This window comes from Notolabrus celidotus, chromosome 13, assembly GCF_009762535.1.
Source record: "Notolabrus celidotus isolate fNotCel1 chromosome 13, fNotCel1.pri, whole genome shotgun sequence".
Taxonomy (NCBI): domain Eukaryota; kingdom Metazoa; phylum Chordata; class Actinopteri; order Labriformes; family Labridae; genus Notolabrus; species Notolabrus celidotus.
This window is the reverse complement of record NC_048284.1, coordinates 3929444-3945747: the sequence shown is the minus strand read 5'-3', so window position 1 is coordinate 3945747 and position 16304 is coordinate 3929444. Positions and strand designations below refer to the sequence as shown.

At 43.3% G+C, this 16304-nt stretch overlaps 1 protein-coding gene across 2 annotated transcripts in view; it reads left to right on the top strand.

Annotated features, from left to right (window-relative positions):
- The window catches only part of fam184a (family with sequence similarity 184 member A), a 296890-nt gene that overhangs the window by 138718 nt on the left and 141868 nt on the right, over window positions 1–16304 (top strand). For both annotated transcript variants that reach the window (XM_034699996.1, XM_034699997.1), the window contains exons 7-8: window positions 3882–4017; window positions 6074–6255. In XM_034699996.1, the coding sequence (XP_034555887.1) occupies window positions 3882–4017; window positions 6074–6255 (318 nt within the window). The remainder of the gene's footprint in view (window positions 1–3881; window positions 4018–6073; window positions 6256–16304) is intronic.

The following is a 16304-nucleotide window of genomic DNA, read 5'->3' as shown; positions in this document are numbered from 1 at the left end:
CACAGGTGTACAAAATCAAGCACCTAGGCATGCAGACTGTTTTTACAAACATTTGTGAAAGAATGGGCCGCTCTCAGGAGCTCAGTGAATTCCAGCGTGGAACTGTCATAGGATGCCACCTGTGCAACAAATCCAGTCGTGAAATTTCCTCGCTCCTAAATATTGAAGTGGTAGGCCATGTAAACTGACGGAGAGGGGTCGGCGGATGCTGAGGCGCATAGTGCAAAGAGGTCGCCGACTTTCTGCACAGTCAATTGCTACAGAGCTCCAAACTTCATGTGGCCTTCAGATTAGCCCAAGTACAGTACGCAGAGAGCTTCATGGAATGGGTTTCCATGGCCGAGCAGCTGCATCCAAGCCATACATCACCAAGTGCAATGCAAAGCATCGGATGCAGTGGTGTAAAGCACGCCGCCCACTGGACCATAGAGCAGTGGAGACGCGTTCTCAGGAGTGATGAATCACGCTTTTCCATCTGGCAATCTGATGGACGAGTCTGGGTTTGGAGGTTGCCAGGAGAACGGTACATTTTGGACTGCATTGTGCCAAGTGTGAAATTTGGTGGAGGAGGAATTATGGTGTGGGGTTGTTTTTCAGGAGCTGGGCTTGGCCCCTTAGTTCCAGTGAAAGGAACTTTGAATGCCTCAGGATACCAAACCATTTTGGACAATTCCATTCTCCCAACCTTGTGGGAACAGTTTGGAGCGGGCCCCTTCCTCTTCCAACATGACTGTGCACCAGTGCACACAGCAAGGTCCATAAAGACATGCATGACAGAGTCTGGTGTGGATGAACTTGACTGGCCTGCACAGAGTCCTGACCTGAACCCGATAGAACACCTTTGGGATGAATTAGAGCGGAGACTGAGAGCCAGGCCTTCTCGACCAACATCAGTGTGTGACCTCACCAATGCGCTTTTGGAAGAATGGTCAAAAATTCCTATAAACACACTCCTCAACCTTGTGGACAGCCTTCCCAGAAGAGTTGAAGCTGTAATAGCTGCAAAAGGTGGACCAACATCATATTGAACCCTATGGGTTAGGAATGGGATGGCACTTAAGTTCATATGTGAGTCAAGGCATGTGAGCGAATACTTTTGGTAATATAGTGTAAGTCATCTTATTTTCAGTTATGATGGATTTATTAGTTGCTGATGTAATCATCTCTCTGTTTTAATCTACTTTGCAATACCAAATCTAACATTTATATATTTTTAGCTCTGATTTTGGTCTCCACCGTTCACTAAGAGTAACACACCAGCATTTAGGAGGCTAGTAATGCCACTTTGTTCACCTGCACTAATCCAAAAGCTGCGTGGAACCAAGCCGGTCACATAAACACCCATTTGAGATTGTATTTTAAGCTACTTGTCAAAATTAGATCCAATATTGGTTTTCTTTTAGCTCCGGTTTTGGTCCCTACCGGCCGCTAAGAGTAACAGAGTAGCATTTAAGAGACTGCATCCCACTTTGTTCACCTGCACTAATCCAAATCTGTATGTCATGTTGTGCTCAGCACTTGGTTAAAAACTACAGTGGCAAGCTGGCCACATGAAAACCTGTTTGGGATTGTGTTTTAAGCTACTTAGCAAAATTAAATCAAATATTTATATTCTTTTAGCTCTGTTTTTGGTCTCTACCGACCACTAAGAATAATAGACCAGCATTTAGTGGGATGTTTATGCACTTTGTTTTCATGCATTAATACCATGTGTCTGATTTCCTGTTGTGCTCAGCACTTAGTTGAGCAACAACAACAAAGAAGCTGCAGTAAACAAAGTTGGAAGGTAAACTGTGGGCTAGAACCAATGAGGAAACCTCTGGTGTTGAAATATTATTATATTTATATATTATATATTAAAGGTGACATATCATGCAAAATGGACTTTTTAATGGTTCTCTACCTGAAATATGTGTCCCTGTCTACAAACCCCCCGAGAATGAAAAAAATCCATTCTGCCCCTGTTCTGATTTCTCCACCTTTCTGTAAATGTGTGTGAAACGAGCCGTTTCAGACTTCCGTGTTTTTGTTACGTAACAACAATATCCGGTCTGTCACGGAGTCAGAGCTCGGAGCTTGTTCAGCCCATAGACTGTATAAAATAATACTGAATCCCTCCTCTGTTTTTCATTACCTGCACAAATGTGTGCTAACAAGGAGCTTAGGAGGGAGGCATGCTAGTTTTAGGCTCTCTTAATAAACACAAAGGTCGGTTTGACTCCCCACGTCTGCAGATTTGAAGATCTAGTGGATGATTTTTATTTGTCATGGATAAGTGCTAGCGCTAATTAGCATAGCCACATAGCTACATGTTCGTAGCTGTAGCTGTAGCTGTAGCTGTGTACCAAGACACACGTCGACATACTGACAAATAAAACAACAAGAAACACAGAATCTCTGACCAATCCTTCATAAAAGGTCCCGCTGCCTTTCTGGCAGAGGTCGGTTTGACTCCCCACGTCTGCAGATTTGAAGATCTAGTGGATGATTTTTATTTATCATGGATAAGCGCTAGTTAGCATAGCCACATAGCTACATGTTTGTAGCTGTGTACCAAGACACACGTCGACATACTGATAAATAAAACAACAAGAAAAACTAAATCTATGACCAATCCTTCAGAAAGGTCCTGCTACAGGCGCCTCTCCGTCAGGATCAGATTCAGAGGGTTGAAGTAACGCGATCTCTGAGCAGCCGTGTATATTCAGCCAACATGTAAACATTAGATCAACGTGCTGGAGAGCCGAGGCACATCCACTTCCGGAGGGGGCGTGGTCAGAGAGAGAAAACAGAGTGTTCTGATGAGGAATGAAGAAGAGGGTTTTTCAGGCAGACCAAAATCTGATTTCAAAGTGTTTTTTTGAGCATAAACTTTAAAGACATGTTTTGGGGACCTCTTAGACCAATATATATTGATGAAAAAAGCATGATATGTCACCTTTAAATATATATAGGCAAGCCAATAAATTCATTATCACAGCATACTCACTGTAAGAACTGATATCACAAAAATAATACAAAGCCAAAGAATAAATATATTTATAATTGCAATAATGGTGCAACATCAAATAAAATAAAAACATTGAATAAAATAAATACAAAGCCAAAGTTGAAACGCAAAATGCTGCAGTACCTTAAGTGTCCACTAGGGGCTGGCTGCAAAAGCCTAGGAATCCCTAGTAACGCCCATGTTAAAATGTCCGTCTTTAAAGCAGAATTAAACATGTTTAGAGTCTAGTTCAAAAACTGGTTTTAGTTTGAATAGCTTGTGTCTTTATTCGTACACACTGTATGGGGTGTGATTTTTTTAATTACTCATTCATTTTAAAGATATTGAGATTAAGAGATATGAATTAATTTGCATATTTAAGGGCGTGGCAGAGGTGTGGAGGCTAACGGTTCAGCTCCAGCTCTTCATTTGTTTCTAGTTAGACTTTAAGTTATGTTGAGTCATCATTTCCAATATGGTGACCACCATCGTTTGGCTTCAGAACTCCACTCCAGTAACCAATGGGTGGCGTTAGTGAGACTCTTACCCATACTGAGGCACCATATGGGTGTTAGAAGCTGCATAAAGGGGTCCCACAAGTGCCTCCTTTCAGGTCCCTCAATTGTTTAACCTAACAGTTTGATTCTTTGTTATTATGCAGTTTTCTATCATGGCCCCTTTAAGGACACTGGGATATTTCATTCACCATGCCAGGTGTGAATACATCAGCTGGCATGGACGAAGTGGAGCCAGTTGAGCAAACATCGGTCTGATTCTGTCGCTGCTTTTGTTTTCTCCTCAGCACTGTTTTTCTCTGGCTGCTACTTGATGTTGACACACTTTCCTTTCTCTTCTTCTTCCTTCTGTTGTTTTTGTTTTGACTCCTCTCCAGGATTTAAGCAAGCAGCTGGACGAAGTGACCCAGAACTCTGAAATCGTGGAGATCCGTCAGAAGGAAGCCGAGTGTGAACTGGAGGCAGCCAGAGACCGAGTTCAGCAGCAGGCAACTGAAATACTCCTCAAAGCCAGTAAGGCCCCTGCAGTCCTTTCTTCTCTCTCTCACATGGATTAGTGTTGCTATAGAATACCTGTAACCATGCAACACGCAGGGCACGTCATGGGCTTGTTGTGTGAACACATCAAACATATAACAGCTTGTCTCATCTTGTCTGAGGCCTGAAACACTCTGATGGTTTAACGCTGTATATCTGAGCTAATGGTACTCCAGGTCCCTCAAGGGCAGAGGAAACCCTCCTCACATCAATTATTCCTGCTCTATGCTGTGTTTGTGTGTGTATGTGTGTGTGTGTGTGTGTGTGTGTGTGTGTGTGTGTGTGTGTGTGCTCCAGCTGAGTGTTGCATGTTAGAATCTGATTTAATATCTTGTGAAATCCCTCCGTCAGTACTCTGTGGAACAACATTGCATAAACATTACAGTCTCTGGTAAAGCAGAAACACTGTGCAGGATTACGCTCGGCCCATTAGCTCCTGCTGGCTCCTCATGATGAAGGAGAAGGTTTTATTGCTTTCCACTAAAGATGCTTTCATACGATTGAGGGAACTTAAACGCAGCTATGACACACACATGTACCAATGAGAACAGATCACATCTCCTGTAATGTAGCCTGAAAGCATGGCTGCATCAGGGTCAGACAGGGTGGAAACCAACCATTACATTTTGAATTGACCCAAAGTAAGTTTTAGCAGTACAGTGTTCTCCTGAGGTCAGGACACTCCTTTAAAGACTGAAAAGTTCACATCCTTGCAAGAGAAGACTGGTGGGTTGAAGGAAGCAAACTGTAGCGGCATGCACTCAAAAAATTGCACCTTTGTACTTGCTAGTCTGCAAAGGTGTCATATTGGTTTCCCAGTGTGTGATCTCACACTGGGACGACAAGCAGAGACTCAGCTGAGGACCTCAGGGTACAACCGGGCACGTATGGGGGTGAGGAGATCAGATATGTACCGGGGTGTAAGTCCAGAGCGACCTTTAAAAGACAACATCAAATCTTAACTTCAATTCTAAAAGGTATCAGGAGCAAATGGAGGAAAGCTGAAACAGGGGTAATGTGGTCTCTCTGTTAGTTCTAGTAAGGAGTCGAGCTGCAGACTATGATTCTTGAAACATGTGAGTGACGGCCAAATTTCACCAGATCCATGTCCAGTCCGTCTCCAATCCATCAGAGCACTGGATCTGATAGGCTTCTATTCTAGTCAATGTGTTAACTTCCACTGGATCCGCTCGGTCGCGTTCCAGCTGTGTCTCCGATCTGGCAGGTCGGAGTCCTCCGGATCAGAGATGCAAGACTTCAACGCATCGATCTCAACAGAGCAGATGGAGCGGGACAGGAAGTCAGGTTTCACCAAAACAGAATGAAAACATCCGGTTAATTTTCAGAATAAAACACTCTGTGTTATCACCAGATCGTATTTCACTTAACTACAACAACAAACCAAAGTCATGATGAGCGGAGCCAGGCCTGGAGTCAACAGGTCAGAGGTTTTCAGAGGACCAGAAAGACAACATGGATGAGGAGAGGAGGAGGAGAATCCTTGATTCAGGGATTACAGCGGGAAAACCTCGGTTCTGCTCCGTGCTACATTCTGAGAGAGCACGGAGCCAGACCGCAGTGGATTAGAGACGGACCGGACATGGATCTGGTGGAAGTCCTGTGTTACAGTAGTCCAAAAAGGAAGTGATGAAAGCATGTATGACCGTCTCAAGGTTTCTTTTAGATAAGAAAAGCCTCATTTTCGAGAGTTTACTTAGCTGCATGAAACAAGTCTGTAGATGTATTGTCACCGGCTCCCCACAGACGATACAGCAGCTTCTGTGTCCACAGGTTCTTCGTTATCAGGGTGTAGAGGTCACACGACAAAACAAATATCTACTAAGCATGAAACCATGCAGGGTCAGTGAGTGAGGTAAATCTGTTAAACCTCCACCTGTTGCACCAAAGTCGAAACTCCACCATAGGTAACCCTGACATAACGACCCGGTGACGTCAGAGCCGGCATGCAGACGACACTGTCTTCTCTCTCAGCACTCCTCTCACGTCCGTCCACTCTCCCGTCTCGTCATAGGTCAGATCAGCAGCCTGCAGGCCACCCAGATGACCCAGGAAGCCGCCATCAGGGACCTGGACAGCGAGCGGAGCCGGCTGAAGGACAAAGTGCTGAGGATGGAGGAAGAGAGGGAGTCGTTGCAGAGTCAGAGCCTGGCACAGGAGGAGAGACAGAAACAACAGTTCCAGTCCCTGGAGAAGGTGTGTATGAGTGTGTGTGTTGGTGGCATGATTGGTATTCACACACTGCACGCATAACGCCGTTATGAATAAGTAATGAGAGGCTGTGACTCAAGTTTTTGTCAGACTTTGCTCCCCTTCCTCCATCCTTCAAATGAGGAAGAAAGTTTGGGCTCTTATTTTGGAGGAGAGGTCATCGCTGAGAGAGAAAATGTCTTCAGAGGGCAGAAAGAATTACGATGAGACGTTAAAGAAAGCAACAAATTGCTTCTTTTAAATTCATGCTCCCAGACTTTTGGAAAATCATCATTTCAAGGTTTAAACCCTCTGGTAACCCAAATCAACAAAAACGTACTACCTATGATATTTCACTGTCTGTAATCTGTCTGTATAGCTGTCTCCCTGCTCTCTGCACCGCTGTGCTCGTGTGTCCCTGTCAGCACATCCACCGCTGAAGATGACAGCTTGTTGTCATTCTTCTATTTTTTCCTAACTGCGGTGGATTTGGGGAAACTTTGGGACACGGTTGAGTTGAGCCAAGGCCGAGTGGCTGAAGCAGTCCTGCACGTGCTCAGATCATTTACCTCAGGACCGGTTCACTTACATTCCCCAGGACCGGTCCACTAACTTTCCCTAGGACCGGTTCACTAACTTTCCCCAGGACCTGTTCACTAACTTTCCCCAGGACCGGTTCACTAACTTTCCCCAGGACCGGTTCACTAACTTTCCCCAGGACCGGTTCACTAACTTTCCCCAGGACCGGTACACTAACTTTCCCTTTGACCGGTTCACTAACTTTCCCCAGGACCGGTCCACTAACTTTCCCCAGGACCGGTTCACTAACTTCACCCAGAACCGGTTCACTAACTTCACCCAGAACCGGTTCACTAACTTTCCCTAGGACCGGTTCACTAACTTTCCCCAGGACCGGTCCACTAACTTTCCCCAGGACCGGTTCACTAACTTCACCCAGAACCGGTTCACTAACTTTCCTCAGGACCGATTCACTAACTTTCCCCAGGATCGGTCCACTAACTTTCCCAAGGACCAGTTCACTAACTTTCTCCAGGATCAGTTCACTGACTTTCCCCAGGACCAGTTCCGTAACTTTCCCCAGGACTGGTTCACTAACTTTCCTCAGGACCAGTTCACTAACTTTCTCCAGGACCAGTTCACTAACTTTCCCCAGGACAGGTTCACTAACGTTCCCCAGGACCGTTCCACTAACTTTCCCCAGGACCAGTTCCCTAACTTTCCCCAGGACCAGTTCACTGACTTTCCCCAGGACCAGTTCGGTAACTTTCCCCAGGACTGGTTCACTAACGTTCCCCAGGACCGGTCCACTAACTTTCCCCAGGACTGGTTCACTAAATTCTCCAGGACCAGTTCACTGACTTTCCCCAGGACCAGTTCGGTAACCTTCCTCAGGACAGGTTCACTAACTTTCCCCAGGACCGGTTCACTAACTTTCCTCAGGACCGATTCACTAACTTTCCCCAGGATCAGTCCACTAACTTTCCCAAGGACCAGTTCACTAACTTTCTCCAGGATCAGTTCACTAACTTTCCCCAGGACCAGTTCCGTAACTTTCCCCAGGACTGGTTCACTAACTTTCCCCAGGACCAGTTCACTGACTTTCCCCAGGACCAGTTCGGTAACTTTCCCCAGGACCGGTTCACTAACTTCCCCAGGACTGGTTCACTAACGTTCCCCAGGACCGTTCCACTAACTTTCCCCAGGACTGGTTCACTAACTTTCCCCAGGACTGGTTCACTAACTTTCCCCAGGACCGGTTCAGTAACTTTCCCCAGGACTGGTTCACTAACGTTCCCCAGGACTGGTTCACTAACTTTCCCCAGGACCGGTTCACTAACTTTCCCCAGGACCAGTTCAGTAACTTTACCCAGGACTGGTTCACTAACTTTCCCCAGGACTGGTTCACTAACTTTCCCCAGGACCAGCCCCATCTGACACCCGGAGCCGAGCTCCTCTGCGTGCACATACTACCCTTCAGCCTCCTCTGCTCCGGGCGTCCCATGGTCCCGATGCCCCTGAGACTACGGACTGATAAAACTGAAGTCCTGATTCTGAAGTATTTTGTGACTCAGAGACCATTTGAAATGAATAATTTTTAGATTCTGGAGTTTTGATGTCTTTAGATTCAGAGTCAGACGGCTCAAACATGCAGGCTGTGAACTCTCTCTTAAACCTGTCAATCAAAGAGTTAAGCCACGCCCACATAGTCCTGAGAAATGCTCTGACCTGTAAAATAAGCTGTTTTTCAACAGAGTTTTTTCAGAGTTATGGAAGTTTATTTTCGCTCAGATTTTTGTTGAACTTAATTACACTTTTAATTTTGATATTTTAGATGAATATTGAATATTCCATTTACGTTTCCAGAGGCTTTAAGAGACTTCTTATTTGAACTAAGAAGTTACTTCCTCTACCTTTCATTTGTTTCCTTAGCAGAGCTTTTGTTCCTCCTCACTCAGTCCCATTTCACAAAAAAAAACCTGTCAGTAATCTCAAAAAAGAGTCCAGTTCTTTCTGAGAGAAAAGCCAGAGAGTGAAAAGACAATTTGTCAGGGTCTGTGGAGAAACTGTAAAGCTTATAATTCCCAAAATGAGAAGAGAAAGTTTTATATCTTCAACTCTATTCGGTGTAAATCTTATTTCTTTTACTTCCGTGACTTTACAGAGACGGTAATCCTCCAGGGCGCTAATGTGAGGTTGATAAATGGCCCAAAGAAAGTCTTAATAGACAAAAAAGCATGAGCGTGTTCTCCCACTCCTTCTCTCTTCCTCCTCTTTGTCTTAACTTTCAGTCATTCTGCTTCAGTTTCCACAAAGACAACAAACCTCATGGACCTGTAATCATCAAACTACTGAAAGGGTCAAACCTGTCAATCACTGCATTTTTAAAAACCTTAAAAAAAAGCTCCTCTGAAAGGTCAGATTATTTAAGGAACAGTGTATTCAGGAGACCAAGCGCAGCCCACGGTAAATGTCAAGCGTTGCCGCTTCATGTGTGTTTTCCTTTCCTTTTATCGCTGACATTTGTGCGGTGTAATCCTCTGGGAGCCGGGACCGCTCTCCCACTGAGCCCGGCTGCTGAGAATTTGAATGTCTACCTCGGGGTAATAAAGGATCGGGCTCCACTTAAACTTTGAAGAACCTTTACGTTGCAGCTGCATAAACATCCCTGCGTGCCTCTCTCTTTAAATAGATAACGAAGAGTGATCTGTGTGAAGGTGAAATTATCTTTATTGGCGTGTTTGATTGCTTTCATTTTATTTCCTCTTTCCTTCACTGTCAATTTCTTCTCCTGAGACCCTTTATTTCACCTCGTCCTCCCCCAGTTAAGGAGAAATAAACCTTGCAAGTCTTGTCGTTCATGTCACATTGAGGAGATGTTCCCTCCCTCCCTCCCTCCCTCTGGTTGGTTTGGCGCGGTGACAGCGTCGCACCGTCGCTCAGTGATGCCGGTGTGATGGACGCTTCTTGGTGCATTTCCAGAACAGCCTTTGGTTCAGAGCAATTACTGCACAACGGCATGACTCTGTCCCTGGTGGGGAGTTAAAGTTTTTCATGTTGTTGCCAATGTCTAATGTATTCCGTTATCTGCCAGATACTTGTGAGTTTAAGATGATCAAAGTAGAGTAAACATGTTTAAGGACAGTCTGTTGTGCGTGTTATCTTCTCAAGTTTGTTGGCAGTGACGGACCAAAGTGTGATCGTAAAGATGAAGCATCGCTTTGACACAATAAGAGGAAAATCAAGAGCATGAATTACATCAAGATAGAAGAATGGGAGTCACACACTGCCCATCAGACTCACGCCTCCCACCTCCCCAGATCACTTGTTGTCTTGAATTGAGGATTGTTTTCAATCATATTGAATTTTATATTTTATTTGAGTCTAACTGGTAAATGGACTTGTACTTATATAGCGCTTTTCTAGTCTTTCTGACCACTCAAAGTGCGTTTACACTACTCGTCACATCCACCCATTCATACCCATTCACTCACCGATGGCAGAGGCTGCTACAGTAAGGGACCATCAGTGTTAGCTAATCTCATTTGTACCCATTCACACACCTCTGAACAACAGAGGGAGCAATTCGGGGTTCAGTGTCTTGCTCAAGGACACTTAAGCATTTGACTGCCGGAGCTGGGATCGAACCGCCAACCTTCAGATTGATAGACGACCGACTCTACCCACTGAGCCCCAGCCGTCCCCTAACCATGAAAAGAAAATATTTTTTTTACACAAATAGAACACAGCACGGCGGCAACCCTCTGCGACCCAAGCTTCAGTAATGATTGTGGACACTAAGGGTTGCTTAATCATTAGTATCACCCCACGGATTTTTTTTGGCATCATGGTGAGATGGTCCCTCTCCATCTAAGTGTGTTAGGTCTCTCTCTCCTTCTCTCTCCCTGTCCCTTTGTATATCCTTATGTAATCTTTCTTTCACTTTCTCCTATTTTATTTTATTTTTTTGGCCCACCTAGGTGTGCACGCCCTCTTTTACAGAACATGATATTAGCTGTCAATAACAGATTGGCCAGAGTTCTAAGAGGGATGGTGATGGTTGCATGCACACAGTCACAAGCACAGAAGAAAAAGGCTTTCTTTCTTTTCTTTTGCTGCAAGAATAAATTGCATTAATATTTGACAGTTTGTGACAAACATGACACAAACCAGAAATATATATGCAGACAAGAGAAGAGAAAAAAAAAAAAAAAAAGAAAAGAAAATATTTTGAAATAATTGTATTCCTTTAGAGTTATTTTATTATTATTATTATTATTATTATTATTATTATTATTAGTAGTAGTAGTAGTAGTAGTAGTAGCAGTATTATTGTTATAATAAAAGTATAATAAGAGCCTCAGCTAAGGACCTCAGGGTGTGACTGTGCACATATGGGGTGAGCTGATCAGATATGTATTGGGCTTCAAGACCAGAGCGTGCTTTAAAAGTCAACAATAAAATCTTAAAATAAAATATACCAGTTAAAATAGTCTAATTCAATCAGATTTGTCTGTTCAATGCAAAGGTTTGTAATCCGTTGGTCAAGGCCTTATTAAAGTCTCATATCAGTCTTCACAGGTGTCATGATTGAGCTGTATAAAGCATACCTGCTTTACAACAAATTACCTTCAACATTTCAAGCAGATATAATAATAATAATACATTTTATTTATAACGCACTTTTCATTTCTAGAAATCTCAAAGTGCTACAGGCACACAGTAAAAACAAACTTTTAAAAGCAGTACTTAAAATCAGTTAAAAGCCTCTTTAAAGAGGAAGGTCTTTAAATGTTTTTTAAAAGCATCCACAGTCTGTGGGGTTCTGAGGTGGCTGGGCAGGGAATTCCACAGACGTGGTGCAGCAGCACAAAAGGCCCGATCTCCCATGGTCCGGAGCTTGGTTCTGGGAGGGTGGAGGAGGTTCTGATGTGGAGTGCGTGAGTTCCGGGTTGGGGTTTGCTGGGTGAGGAGTTCTTTTAGGTAGAGTGGGGCGTTTCCATAGATGCACTGATGGGTGATGAGTGCGATTTTGTAGTTGATTCTTGCGGTGACGGGAAGCCAGTGAAGTGCGCGGAGTACTGGGGTGATGTGTTCGTGTTTTCTGACTCTGAGTAGGATCCTGGCTGCGGTGTTCTGAATTAGTTGGAGTTTGTGGAGATTTTTGATGGGGGTCCCGATGAGGAGGGCATTGCAGTAATCGAGCCTGGAGGAGATGAAGGCGTGGACGAGCTTTTCAGCGTCAGATACGGTGAGGGAGGGGCGGAGTTTGGCAATGTTCCTTAAGTGAAAAAAGCAGGATTTGGACAGGTGTTTGATGTGGTTGTCGAATGTTAGGTGAGGGTCCAGTCTCACACCGAGGTTGGTGACAGCAGATGAAATGGGGATAGATTGTCCAGAAAAGGTGATGGTGGTTATGGGGGATGATTGGACCTGGTGGGGGGTGCCAATAAGTATGGCTTCGGATTTGGAGCAGTTTAATTGAAGGAAATTTTGGCTCATCCACGCCTTCATCTCCTCCAGGCAGGTGGTGAGTGTTGAGAGAGGTGATGGAGCAGTTGAGTTGGTTTTGATGTACAGCTGGGTGTCGTCGGCATAAGAATGGAATGAAAGTTCATACTGGCTGATGATATGACCAAGGGGGAGCATGTATATTGTGAAGAGCAATGGACCAAGTACAGACCCTTGAGGGACACCGCAGATATGTCTGCAGATATGACTGTTTCAAATCAGCTAAATATTGTTCTTTTTTTTTTTAAAGTTATATTTTTGGCCTTTTTGCCTTTATTTTATCAGACAGCTGAAGAGAGACAGGAAATGTGGGGATTAGAGAGTGGGGGAAGACATGCAGGAAATGGTCCACCGGCCAGGAATCGAACCGGCGACCCTTGCAACGAGGACTGTAGCCTCTGTATATGGTGCGCTTAGACCGCTAGTCCACCAGCGCCCCATATATTGTTCCTTTTCAACTTATTGATTTTTATCTTCATACATGTGAGAGAAATATACTGAAATTGAGTTTGTCTGAATCTGTATTAAGGCAGGCAGTCCTCAAAGCCTCTCTGACGACCATTCAACAGACAAAAATCTCTTAATTTAAACTGCTTCTTTTTCTATTATTTGATACTTATATGACCTGTTTTGTGTCGTGGTAAATAATGGTAAACAAGAGCATCAAAGAGTTGATTATTCATGGGTTTCACGTGACGTCACACAGCATTCGCGGCGGCATCTTTAGAACCGACCTGTGACCAAACGTCAACATGTGCTAACAGCTGTTCCATGTATGACGGAGCATTAGCGCCACCAATAGTAAACAATATAGGACTTTGAGATGAAGGTTGTAAAATTAAGGCAATAAATGTGTAAACTTATGAGTTAAAAAGTCAAATGTTCATAATCATTTCAGTCTACATTTAGCCTGGATGGTATTTTGAAGGGGAAGATCAGAAGAGCAGCTTTCTGCACTATATTAAGGATAGTGGAGCATCTTGTGAAGTTAAACTTAATAGCTTTCAGAAACAAGTGAATGCTCAATCTTTCAGTACATCAGCACCACGTTGTCATGATCATCAGGATTTATCGATTGTGCAAAAAACAGAATCTGTTCTGAAGAAGGATCCACTAATAGACAGCCTGTGAATGCTTCTGCAACCTCTGTTCTCATCCTAACCTGAGTGTAACTTCATGAGATAATCCACGTTCATTTAGCTACATAGATTATCCATGGCATGTAATTAAGACTTATTTCTTTCTATAACAACTCTTTTCATATTGATTTATGACTTTATTTTTGTAACTTGTAGAATGTAAACGTGAATGAAACAAACCCTATGATGAAGAACGTTTAAATCATGAGTCCATTTATACAGCAGCTCTGTGCTTGTTGCATACTTTGCCTGTCTTGTTGTTAAAGGGGACATATCACGCTTTTTTCATCAATATATATTGGTCTAAGAGGTCCCCAAAACATGTCTTTAAAGTTTATGCTCAAAAAAACACTTTGAAATCAGATTTTGGCATGCCTGAAAAGTCCTCTTCTTCATTCCTCATCAGAACACTCTGTTTTCTCTCTGACCACGCCCCCTCCAGAAGTGGATGTGCCTCGGCTCTCCAGCACGTTGATCTAATGTTTACATGTTGGCTGAATATACACGGCTGCTCAGAGATCGCGCTACTTCAACCCTCTGAATCTGATCCTGATGGAGAGGCGCCTGTAGCAGGACCTTTCTGAACGATTGGTCACAGATTTAGTGTTTCTTGTTGTTTTATTTATCAGTATGTCGACGTGTGTCTTGGTACACAGCTACGAACATGTAGCTATGTGGCTATGCTAACTAGCGCTAGCACTTATCCATGATAAATAAAAATCATCCACTAGATCTTCATATCTGCAGACGTGGAGAGTAAAACCGATCTCTGCCAGAAAGGCAGCAGGACCTTTTATGAAGGATTGGTCACAGATTTAGTGTTTCTTGTTGTTTTATTTGTCAGTATGTAGACGTGTGTCTTGGTACACAGCTACAGCTACAGCTACAGCTACAGCTACAGCTACAGCTACAGCTACAGCTACAGCTACAGCTATGAACATATAGCTATGTGGCTATGCTAATTAGCGCTAGCACTTATCCATGACAAATACAAATCATCCACTAGATCTTCAAATCTGCAGACGTGGGGAGTAAAACCGACCTTTGTGTTTATTAAGACAGCCTCCAACTAGCATGCCTCCCTCCTAAGCTCCTTGTTAGCACACATTTGTGCAGGTAATGAAAAACGGGGGAGGGATTCAGTATTACTTTATACAGTCTATGGGCTGAACAAGCTCTGAGCTCTGACTCCGTGACATACAGGATATTGTTGTTACGTAACAAAAACACGGAAGTCTGAAACGGCTCGTTTCACACACATTTACAGAAAGGTGGAGAAATCAGAACAGGGGCAGAATGGATTTTTTTCATTCTCGGGGGGTTTGTAGACATGCCAGGGAAACATATTTCAGGTAAAGAACCATTAAAAAGTCAATTTTGCATGATATGTCACCTTTAATATCTCTGTGAGGAGAGTGCTTCAGTAGAAATCTGAACAGTCTGAACTCGCCGATAAAAAAAGAGTCACTTCTGAAAACCCACAAAAGAAGTCCTCTCCTGGTTGTCAGGAGACGACCAGGAACAGATTGTGAAGTGAAAATGTTCTGCAGAGAAAAAGTGTTTTAGAAACTTTTATCCGCTTTGGAAACATTCTCTCAAAGAGCGTCTTTGTTTGCTTTAGTAATCATTCGCCGTGTCTAATGCCAGCTCCAGTAATGGATATTTCCCTCCCCGGAGGCTTTTTTTGGCAAAGTTTGGCTAATTAAAATTTCGTCAAAACACATGCAGCGAACAAACAGCTGCTCCCCTGATTAAACAAAAAGAAAATGGGCTGCAGATTAGTTGTTTCTTTTCTCATTTCCCTGGAAAATCACTGTTTCCTGTGACCAGCGTAGAGATCCACACTGTATCAGGGTTTCATTAGCATACTGAAAGCACTCCTCCTTTTTATGGAGGACATTTGTTCTTATTTGTCTGCAGCACGATATACAGTAACGACTTAAATCATCAGGACTTCATAAAGGTCTCCTCTGCGCCCTCGTAGACTCTTCTTCTGGCTGTTTGCCACTTCTGTCCTCTATCATCTCTCCAGTTTAAAACCTGTAGGGTAGTTCTCTTCTGATTAGGGATGCAAAATTCTGGGACATTTTCAAAGTTGGAAACTTTCCATGGGAATTTACTAAATTGAAGGTTGGCTCTTAATAGGCAAGTTAAATATAGTTGGGGAAAATGTATTCTAGCATAATCCTGACTAAAGCAACCAGATTTCATGCAAGTACAGTTGAATATCTCTGCTATTCCTCAATCACATGCACATAGCACACTGCTTACTGCAGGGCTTTTGAGACCACGCCCCCTACATGCACTGTGCATTCCTCCATCACATGAAGCACAGATGATTTCTAGAATCCTGCAGAGGCTTGAGAAGCTTGAGGGAAGATACTTTTTTATTTGCATGTTGAATGGGACTTTTTTGGAGGGAGAGCGGCTCTTTTCATTCAACATTTTGAATGGGACTTTGTTAGGATTGCATTTTTGTTAAATTTGGAATGGGTTGGGTCGAGGGGATGAGTAATATTTAACTCAAAATTCGTGTTTTTGTTCTTCAATGAAAGAATTGATTGTTCAATAAAATATTTAACATTTGGTAAAGTTCGACTTACAAACAAATCTGTTTTAATTGTATTATTTTGGATGGATGTCTGCTTATACTCTACTATTCAACATCTACATGCTCCCCTTAAGTCAGATAATAAGAAACAACCAAATAAAATACCACAGCTATGCAGATGACACACACATTTACATCACCATATCACCAGGGGATTATAGTCCCATACAAATACTGAGTAAATGCATTGAACAAATCAATGACTGGACGAGAGACAGAACTTTCTTCACTTAAACAAAGAAAAAACTGAAATGATTGTTTTTGGAGGAAGAAAG